Here is an 11,462-nt window from a genome sequence, read left to right on the forward strand (position 1 = left end):
CACCATGTTGGCCAGGATGGTCTTGATCTCCTGACCTTGTGATCTGCCCTCCTCAGCCTCCCAAAGTGCTGGGATCACAGGTGTAAGCCACTGTGCCTGGCCCTCTCTCACTTTTCATCACTCACCTTGGATATAGCAGTTCATATGCAAAGCTTCTCTTACTTTTTAAAAGGTGGAATTAATTTTGGACATCCGCAGAAATTAGAATACCTATAAAGCTAAAGGAATGAAAGAAAATTTAAAACTACCTGTTGTCCCACTGAGAAGGCCTGGTTGTTGAACTGCTGAATAAATTCTGCTGCCATTTTGTCGGTGTCATAAGGGTTGGAGTCAATGCTTTTTTTCTGCAGGAAATCAATCTCGATGGTCATTGTGCCAATACACTGTTTGGCTTTGTCAAATGTATATAAGGAGACTAGGGGTAAAAAGAAGCATTTTTTAAAAAATCACAGGAGTACCAAATACCTGTTGCGTTTCTAGTAACTAAAAGTTTCACATTAATGAATCATAATAAAACTATTTCACCAAAAATGGGGTTTAAACAGCCTTCACTGGAGGGACACATAGGTACAGGTTTAAAAAATAATAATAACCACTAGAGATTTTCTTCCCCAGCTGAATTAATTAGACATTGAACAGCAGTCTCTCTGTTGTTATCCCTCATCCCACTCTCATCAGGATCACAGTCCTCCCCACATGGCCTCTGCATCTTCCTCCTCATTTAATGCAGTACAATATGGAATGCCCCAATGCAGTTGGCATAACATGCTATTTCCTGATAAGATTTTTGTTTGACACAAAAAAATAGCTAAGGTGGGATGCAGATGAATTCTTTTTGGCCTAAGGAAGTAAGTTGCAGGGCAAAAAAAAAAAGAAAAAAAAAAAAAAAAGCTTGAAAAACAATATTTACTAGGGGAATCTGCTCCAGAGCAAGTCAGAGTTTGACATTTCTTTTTTATTACTACAAAAATGTTTCTGAGCACTTGCTACATCTAGGGAAGGACAGTAAGTTCTACATGTACAGCATGTAGATAAGCACAAGGACCTGGTTTTTAACTCTTCTTCATAGTAACAACATCTAACAGTTTCTTTTAGGTGCTTAATATATTCATGAACTGTTTAAATGAAACAATAACAAAAACCCCATGGTTTCCACGCCAGTAACAAAGGAAGCAATAAAGCACACATACAAAGCCTTGGCTAAAAAAATTCCTGTCCAAGTCACATAAAAAGTTCTAAAATGACTTTTAGGTTACAATGTAATAAGTTTGAATATTAAAGTGTTACACATAATTTTATATCATGTAATAACTGTTCAACCAAAAACCTTTAATTGTACAACTACGATACAGTTTATGCTATTTTAAGAAAAATAGGTGTTACAACAAATTTTGCTAGTGACGTAATTACAAAGAAGCATTTCCCTAGGAAAAAAACTTGATTCTTAAATCACCTCAAAAAGTATACTTACAATTGCCAGTTTATAAACTTTTAAAGCAAAAAATATTATGAGGCTGTATACGGTATTGGTACTATCAGGAAAGAGTGGAGTAAACTACACAGAAAAGTTCAAGAGGATTTTTGCATTTGAGTTTCCCCAAGAGGGCAACTTGATTATGCCCAGTAAGAAAGAGTCTATCGCTACTCTTCAATAAGGCTTAATAGACACAGACACACACAGACACACAGACACACACACACACACACACACACACACACACACACACACACACTCCCCCCCCACCCCTCTTTCTCTCTTTCCCCATTATTATTTTCCTTTTAGGTTCCCTGAAGATAACTGTCCTAACATTGCCAATGGCCCCTTAAGGAGAGTAGCAGCTCTCTTAAGCAACCTCCAATGAGGTGACTCATCAAAGAGCTGACCAACTTTTATTCCTCTAATATACACCCGTCAGCCTATGGTTTGCCAAACGCTCAGAGCTTGTAGGCTCCTCATGCTCGACTGGAGATGCTACATATCATGGGTCAATCAAGTTCATTCTGGAATCTGTCTGTGCTGGTTACGCTTGTTACACTTAATTATGAAATATAATTAAATAGGGCTGGGCGCGGTGGCTCACGCCTGTAATCCCAGCACTTTGGGAGGCCGAGGCGGGTGGATCACGAGGTCAAGAAATTGAGATCATCCTGGTCAAAATGGTGAAACCCCGTCTCTACTAAAAATACAAAAAATTAGCTGGGCATGGTGGCACATGCCTGTAATCCCAGCTACTCAGGAGGCTGAGGCAGGAGAATTGCCTGAACCCAGGAGGCGGAGGTTGCAGTGAGCCGAGATTGCGCCATTGCACTCCAGCCTGGGTAACAAGAGCGAAACTCCGACTCAAAAAAAAAAAAAAAAAAAAAGAAAGAAATACAATTAAATAGTATAAAAACTGCTGAAGGCCTGGTTGTTTAACTGTTATTACAATGATTTTTACATTCTAGAATTGATATTATAAATCTAAGTTGAAAGCTTTGGGAAAATTTTTTAAATGAAGAGTTTCTTCTAGAAAAAAAATACTGCTAACTAGGTATCAGCATTAAAATTAGAAAACATTGACAGTGAACTCTATAAAACTCGAAGAGGTTTCTGCACCCTCAGTTGCCTTACAAGGTCTAAGTTCTCCAGCCATTTCAAAGAAATCCACCTGGAAATGATGGGTGACGTGTTTGTACAAAAGATAACACAGAACTCCAGTTCATGGACCAAACTTCCAAGAAAAAGCCTTTAACCAGCTTTTCACTTAACTACCAGTCCAAGTCACACTGGGTAAGTGAGCTTCTACAGTTCCCACCACAAAAGCAGGTAATAAAAAAGATTGTTTTTCAAACAAAAGATTGTTGCTTTGAACAACAGGCATGGCACTTTTGTGAGTTATGAGGTCAAACAGCAAGAGAGAAAAAAAAAAGTCACTGCAGCACAGCTTTCACTTGATCAGTATTAAATGCCTGTTGCAAAGATCTAGTGGTTTGCAAACAAAGCTGTTCTCTTCAAAGGGACTTTGAGTCTGTGTGTTTCAACAGCTTTTGCTAGCAATGAGAAGAATCCAAGTAAATAATTGAAGTTTTCTGTGCCTTGATTTGTCACATCTATAAATCAAGAAGACTGAACTAAGTAAGTCTTCATAGTCGTTTCATACTCTAAATTCCATTCTAAACTAATTTCTTATATTCTAGCCACTTGAGTTATGTATAAGGATTTTCTGTAAACTCTTATTTTATTTTTGAGATGGAGTCTTACTCTGTTGCCTAACCTGGAGTGCAGTGGCACAATCTCAGCTCACTGCAACCTCCACCTCCTATGTTCAAGCAATTCTCATGCCTCAGCCTCCCGAGTAGCTGGGATTACAGGCACATGCCACCATGCCTGGCTAATTTTTGTATTTTTAGTAGAGACGGGGTTTCACCATGTTGGCCAGGCTGGTCTCAAACTCCTGACCTCAAGTGATCTGCCCACCTCAGCCTCCCAAAGTGCTGGGATTACAGGCATGAGCCACTGCACCCAGCTGATTTTCTGTAAACTCTTTAAATGAAATTGCTTATATAATCAGACTTCTGTACTTTGGCTGGCCATTTAAAGGGAGGCATATACATTTTAACTATTTCAAAAGCAAAATAACAAAGCCTGAGTAAAGAATGCAAAATGCACTGAAGATCAAATAGTAAGTTCAAATATGGCTAAAAGTTTCAGAATACTCTCCTGTCTCCAATTCTGGATGGCTTGCTCCTTCTTAACATTTCCTAGAAAGTACAGGTTACATGCTGAGTAACTTTGACAGGCAAGAGAGCATAGTTATTTCCCCCACATAGTGAAAATATTTATAGGCTGAAATTTTTTTTTTTTTTTTTTTTGAGACGGAGTCTTGCTCCATTGCCCAGGATGAAGTGCAATGGCTCGATCTCAGTTCACTGCAACCTCCGCCTCCCATGTTCAAGTAATTCTCCAGCCTCAGCCTTCCAAGTAGCTGGGATTATAGGCACGTGCCACCATGCCAGGCTGATTTTCATTAGAGACGGGGTTTCACCACATTGGCCAGGATAGTCTCGATCTCTTGACCTTGTGATGCACCCACCCTGGCCTCCCAAAGTGCTGGGATTACAGGCATGAGCCAACACGCCCAGCCAGGTTTAAATCTTAATATAAAAATGAATATGTTGATTCAGCAATTCCATTTCTAAGTGTCTGTCCCAGAAAGATGCTAGAACATTTGCTAACAACACATCTATAGGGAGGTTCATTGTAGCATTATTTGCAGTACTTAAACAATAAAAAATGCTTATCAGTAAGGGAACAATGAATAAAATGTAGTATATTCATAATGTAGAATACTATACAACAATTTTTATTGAAATTAAAACTTTGTCAGGCACGGTGGCTCACACCTGTAATCCCAGCCTTTGGGAGGCTAAGGAGGGAGGACCACTTAAGTCTAGGAGTTAGAGCCAGGCAATACAGTGAGACCCTGTCTCTACACAAAATAAAAAAGTCAGCCAGGCATTGAGGCTGCAGGGAGCCATGACTGCACCACTGAACTCCAGCCTGTGCAACAGAGTAAGATCCTGCCTCAAAACAAAAACAAACAAACAAAAAAACACAACTTGATAAACATTTAGTAAAGATGGATGGTGTGGCCAGGCACAGTGGCTCATGTCTGTAATCCCAACGCTTTGGGAGGCTGAGGCAGGTAGATCACCTGAGGTCAGGAGTTCGAGATCAGCCTGGCCAACACGATGAAACCCCATCTCTACTAAAAATACAAAATATTAGATGGCGTGGTGGCAAGTACTTATAATCTCAGCTACTTGGGAGGCTGAGGCAGGAGAATCGCTTGAACCTGGGAGGTGGGGGTTGCAGTGAGCCAAGATCACACCATTGCACTCCAGCCTGGGCAACAGAAGTGAAACTCTGCCTCAAAAAAAAAAAAAAGATGGATGGCCCTTGGAAACATATTGAGTGACCAAAGTCTATTGCGGAAAGTTTTGTACAATATAATATTATCTTGTGCATTAAAGACACCAAAACAATATCATAATGCATATATATATATGTGTATATACATATATGCGTGTCATCTTCATATTGAGAGATATGAATAAGTATATTTAAAATATCAGCCAGGCATGGCTGCCCATGCCTGTAATCCCAGCACTTTGGGAGGCTGAGGTGGGCGGATCACTTGAGGTCAGGAGTTTGGGACTAGCCTGGCCACTATGGCAAAACCCCATCTCTACCAAAAATACAAAAATTAGCCGGACATAGTGGCACATGCCTCTAATCCCAGCAACTCAGGAGGCTGAGGCAGGAAGGTCACTTGATCAGGGAGGAGGAGGCTGAAGTGAGCCTTGATCATGCTACTGTACTCCAGCCTGGTGACAGAGCGAAACTCTGTCTCGAAAATAAATAAATAAATAAATAAATAAATAAATAAATGTAATTAATACTGATTGTAGTAATGTACTGACTGTAGTTTTCAAATGCATTTTAATTTTAGGCCAAGGTTCCTAAATAGAAAAGACCAAGCTGTTACAATTGCAAGTGCTATGGGCAGCACCATGGACAGTATCCCAGGCAGCACCAAGGTCAGCACCACGGTCAGTCCCAAAGGGACAAAAATCCTGAAGATTTCATCCAGGATAAGACGATTGAGAATGTTTTCTTATTTTACGGCTAATAGTAATTTAATATAAAAGACTAATAATAAAGATATTTTATAAGCAAAAAATAAATGCATCCAATTATTTGAATAAACCTGAACTTTACAATGATAGGTGTATATATAGTGGTCAAAACATTAGTCTGTAACACTTAAAATATGGCACTGTCAGATGGAAAGAAGACAGACTAAATGATTCCTCCGAAGATTCCTTCAGACTAAAATCACTGACTTGACTGAAATGTCTCACCCTACAAAAGTCCCATTCCAGAATACTTGAGCACTCCTCCCTCAAACCACACCTCCCATCCTATCTTTGTCTCCATCTCTACTTACACCAAACCAGTTTTCTACCTTTATGGCCACATCATCCAAAGCACTTGGGTCCCAAAACCCGATCTTCCCTCAACCTTACTCCACTTTAGTCCCACTTGGTTTTACAATTTTGCTTATTAAGTCTGTCTGAACCACTTCTTTAAAGGTCTGATTTTACAATCCAGATAAGCATTTCTGTTAGCAGGAGAATGCTTTTATAATATAATTTAAACCACAAAACACATTTCTGAACTCATGAAAATTTATCAACTTGAATTTCTGTATCTTGTCACAATAGAAAATATCTAGATTCAAAGATTTAACACTATTAGCCTTATGTTTAGAAAAAATTAGAAACCTAAGCTATACACTACCCCATCTTCCCATTAAATTTCACATATGGGGTGTGTGTGTGTGTAGAGAGAGAGAGAGGGAGAGAGAGAGCGTGAGAGAGACAGACAGAGACCCAGAGAGGAAGACAGGGAGCCAGAATGATAAAGAAAATATGACAACTGGTAAATCTGGGTAAAGGTAGTATACAGAAATTCTTCATATTATTTTGCAACCTTTCTATAAATATAATTTTAAGTTTTAAAGACAAGCAGAAAAAAAGCTGGTTTAATTACACTTGCCTTTTCTTTCCTTCCCCTACTGTAACCATGAAGTTGACATAAAATCAGCTGACTAAAGAAGACTCATAATCCATTTCCCAACTTTGCCACATTGCTAAGAAACAATGCCAGTTTTTGCTTATTAGCTCTGTGGCTTATTATCTATAAGCAACTTAGTCTTTTTTTTTCTCCCCAGTGGAAGTTATAAATTGCTTTCCTTGCCTTGAACTATGATGACTTTATCACACACTTCATAAAAGATATAGAAACAGAGGTACCATAACTATTTCCTTCCCATTCTCATAGATCTAAGCAGTATTCTGAACACAATGAATGTTTAAGATCTGATCACTAGTAATAGAAAATTGTATAGATCTCAACAACTAAGAGAAAATCATACAGAAAATCTTTATCAGGTGGCTAAAAAATATACCTACCTTCTATTTCTTGTCCAATAGAAAGACCAGCCCATTTTCTCTGTAAAGTAAAAGAGATAAAAAAAAAAAAAAAAAAGATACTTAAAAGCAATCAAAACTAGACAGGAAAAAAGAGGAATTTTAATGAATTTTAGGAACACATTCAAAGATTAAAGCATGGTATGCAATTATGGTTGAATTGTGCTCTCCCTCCAAAGTACGTTAAAGTCTTGGCCCCCAACATCTGTGGATGTGATTTTATTTAGAAATACGATCTCTGCAAATGTAATCAAGTTAACATGAGGCCATAATGAATTAGGGTGAACCCTAAGCAAGTATGACTGGTGTCCTAAGAACAGAAGAGACAAGACACAAAGAGAGAACACCATGTGATAGCAGAGGCGGAACTGAAATGATGCAGCTACAGGCCAAGGAACACCAAAGGATTGCCAGCAACGCCAGAAGCTAAGCACAGAACAGATTTTTCCCTAGAGCCTTCAAAGAGGGACGGCTCTACTGACACGCTGATTTCAGACTTCTAGCCTCCAGAACTGTGAAAGAATTAATCTCTGTTGTTTTAAGCCACCCGGTAATGGTTCTTTGTTACTTACCCTAGGAAAGTCATGCATGTGCTATAGTTTCCATGTGAACACCTGTCCCAAAACGTGCAAAGCTTGCCTTTTGCAGTAAAGCTGGCACCACTGAGAAGGATGCTCCTTTCCACAGTATAATGCTATGGAAGGTCTTCACTGTATAACATTTCAGCACTGCTGCAGTTAATGTTACTGTTTGTTACAGTATCTCAAAAAGTAAGATATTCGATTCATGAAGATTAAATACAAGCAGGGACTCAAATCAGATGGTCATAGCTACTCTTTGTAGACTAGTCAGAAGATTTTTAGATATTTACAGCTAGATTTTAGACTTCCAAAATCCCTACTGTTTACAATGGCAAGAAGTACAAAGGCAGGCCAGATTGTGTTTAGGCAGGAATTTGGAGCTTGCTTGGTATAGATTCAAAATTTGTAATGACTGATAACACTCCAAAGAACAATGAGAAAAGCTATTTTTGGCTGAAAATAGTTCGCCTACTCATCTGAACACTGGAGACTTTGTCATGGGTGGTTTAGAAGATGCTGCACCATGAATATGTGTAACAAGCACTTTTCCTTGCAGCTTTCTTACCCCATCCTATTTCCCTCTTCTCTGCCCTTCACCTCCCCCGGAAGACCTCTTCTGTAAAACCCTATCCCACTTCTGGCCAACCTGAAATTTAGCAGCATGCTCATTAAGCTTAGACTTTGGGTCACAAAGAAGCCACATTTAGGTTCTGTGCTTCAGTCCCAGAGATAGCCAATATGGTTTGGCTGCGTCCCCACCCAAATCTCATCTTGAATTGTAGTTCCCATAATCCCCATGTGTCATGGGAGGGACCCAGTAGGAGGTAACTGAATCATGGGCATGGGTTTTCCCATGCTGTTTTCATGATAGTGAATAAGTCTCACGAGATCTGATGGTTTCATAAAGGGCAGTTCCCCTGTACATGCTCTCGTGTCTGCTGCCATGTAAGACATGCCTTTGCTTCTCCTTTGCCTTCTGCCATGATTGTGAGGCCTCCCCAGCCATGTGGAAATGTGAGTCCATGAAATCTCTTTTTTCTTTATAATTTACCCAGCCTCAGGTATTTCTTCATAGCAGTATGAAAATGGACGAATACAACAGTCCTTAGGGATAACAAGAGTAGCTAGTGTATAAGGTTGTTGGGAGAATTAAATGAGCTAACACACGCCAAAGTACCTAGAATAGAGCCTGGTCTGTAGTGAATATTGGGGAAAATTTTTTTTTACAGGAAATTTTATTTTACAAAACAGAGACAAGGAGACATGGTCACACCTTAAGCTATTTCTAACATTCAGAATCCCAAATAGAAGTCTGTAAAAGCTGGTGAACCCTGGAATATCCCAAACTTTTAATCTATAGAAACAAATGTGAAAGTGGTCTGGATAATGAAGAGGCATCAAACAGAGAGGTGGAATAGTGAGTGAAAATTTCCTGTAATATTTGAGGGCCTCAAGAGATTTTCTATAGTTCCCTTTCTTTCTTTTCTTTTCTTTCTTTTCTCTTTCTTTCCTTTCTTTTCTTTCTTTCCCTTCTTTCCTTCTTTCCTTTCTTTCCTTTCTTTCTTTCTCTTTCTCTCTCTCTCTCTCTCTTCTTTCTCTCTTTCTCTCTTTCTTTCTTTGTAGAAATAGAATCTCACTCTGTAGCCCTGGTTGGAGTGTAACAGCACGATCATAGCTCACTATAGCCTCGACTTCCTGAGCTCAAGTGATCCTCCCAAACTCAGCCTCCCAAGTAGCCTGGACTATAGACATATGCCACCATGCCCAGCTAATTAAAAATTTTTTTTTGTAAAGACTAGTGGTGGGGACAAGGGTCTCGCTATGCTGGTATGAAATTCTTGGTCTCAAGCAATCCTCCTCAGATTTCAAAAGCACTAGAATTACAAGCATGAAGCACCTGGCCCGTCTAACAGTTCTTTCTTCTTTTTTTTTTTTTTGAAACAGGGTCTCACTTTGTCATTCAGGCTATAGTGCAGTGGCACTATCTCAGGTCACTGCAGCCTTGACTTCCCAGGCTCAAGTGATCCTCTTGCCTCAGCCCCCCAAGAAGTTAGACTATAGGCATGCACCACGACACCCAGCTAATTTTTGTATTTTTAGTAGAGATAGGGTTTCACCTTGTATCTGATCTTGAACTCCTGGACTCAAGTGACCCACCAGCTTTGGCCTCCCAAAGTGCTGGGATTACCCGCATGAGTCATTACACCTGGCCTAATAGTTCTTAAAGGAGTGTTTGACCTCTTTCTCTAAACCTTCAAGGAAGTCAACCAATGCTTATTAGCATACTAGGAGGAGGGTAGGGATTGCATTTACATTGCTTAAGACTGGGGTCAGTCAGCAGCCTGAGTAAAATGATAAGGGAGAAGAGGATGCAGACTAGTATTTGTGGTGCCTTCTATTATGTATGATGTGCCTGGGACTGCGCTAAGCAATATAATTCTCTGGATTCCAAAGAATCCACCAACAGTTGTTAACTGTAATCACAACCCATTCAGTTGTTATGGGAGCCTAGCAACATACGTTGTAATTTGAGATTCTTTCCAAATTCTTTAGTGTAACACCATCACATTGTAAAATCACTATTAGTAGATACCAATTTTACAAATAAAATATTTTTTTTTGTATTTTCTGTTACCCTGGGAGTTACCATTAAAATAACTTGACTCTTTATGTGATAGCTGACTGATTTTACTGCAAAATCTTTAAAAATTAAAAAAAAAAAAAAATCAAGACAGAAGAAGGCAGCCATAGTAAAAATTGGCAATTAAGAATCTGTCTTTAGATTGGGCATGATGGCTCACACCCTATAATCCCAGCACTTTGGGAGGCCAAGGTGGGAGGATTGCTTGAGCCCAAGAGTTAAAGACCAGCCTGGGCAACATAGTTAAGACCCCACCTCTACAAAAAATTTTAAAATTAGGCACCATGGCACAAGCTTGTACTATCAGCTGTCTGAGAACTGCTTGAGACCAGGAGCCCTGATCGTGCCACTGCACTCCAGCCTGGGTGACAGAACGAGGCCCTGTCTTAAGACAACAACAACAACAACAACAACAACAACAACAACAAAACATAGACTATATCTTTAAATTCCTTATGTAATACTTACATGTTCTTCTTCAGTATTAACCAATACAGTCATAGGGTGATGCTTGCTTAAAATAAATGGACTATTCTATGACTTTCAAAAACATAAGAGAACAAATTGACATCTGAGTTACCTGAGGTAAGCTGAATGCAATGCTCCCTGGAACCACTGATGGATGTGTCTTCAGTGTAAATGTGTACCTGTGATTGGGGGAGGTCCTCACAATCACATGCCTGAAGGACAGAAACACAGTTAGTATTCCACATTGAAGGAAATTAAGAACATAATTTCAAAATGTATTTCTTTCCAAACTGATATTTAATGAGTATCAGGTGGAAACATCATCTGTGTTTGAAGAAACAGAACTACAAATTTAGTTTCCAAAACTGTCAGCAATTCCAAATGTTTTCCAGATATAAGGAGAACCTTGGGTCAAACACACATCAAGTAGAATCCAGCCAAAATACCATCCAAAATACCAACTTCATTACATTTCCAGTTTACATAAAACTGAAGCCAGAGTTTGGATTGATCTAGAGTCCTTGATATCAAGTAAAAACTAGATGAATTTCCTCTCCTGAGAATTACTTCACATCCTAATAAAAAAAAAAAAAAAAAAAAAAAAAGAGAGCCAAAGATAAAAGAGCTAGAATATAGCAGTCAAAAAAAGTTGGTTTTTAGACTATTCATTAAATTTCTTTGCAGACTCTCTCAACAGGCTGAAACAACAATCTACAAAAAAAAAAAAAAAAAAAAAA

General features: G+C 39.0%; 1 protein-coding gene across 1 annotated transcript in view; it reads right to left on the reverse strand.

Annotated features, from left to right (window-relative positions):
- Window positions 1-11,462, reverse strand: part of NSF (N-ethylmaleimide sensitive factor, vesicle fusing ATPase) — a 163,210-nt gene that overhangs the window by 119,155 nt on the left and 32,593 nt on the right. The window contains exons 3-5 of the mRNA XM_032271910.1: window positions 10,838-10,937; window positions 7,018-7,057; window positions 249-415 (exon numbers count right to left, since the gene is read on the reverse strand). Coding sequence (XP_032127801.1) covers window positions 249-415; window positions 7,018-7,057; window positions 10,838-10,937 — 307 coding nt within the window. The remainder of the gene's footprint in view (window positions 1-248; window positions 416-7,017; window positions 7,058-10,837; window positions 10,938-11,462) is intronic.

This window comes from Sapajus apella, unplaced genomic scaffold (assembly GCF_009761245.1).
Source record: "Sapajus apella isolate SASKATOON/1434 unplaced genomic scaffold, GSC_monkey_1.0 scaffold263, whole genome shotgun sequence".
Taxonomy (NCBI): domain Eukaryota; kingdom Metazoa; phylum Chordata; class Mammalia; order Primates; family Cebidae; genus Sapajus; species Sapajus apella.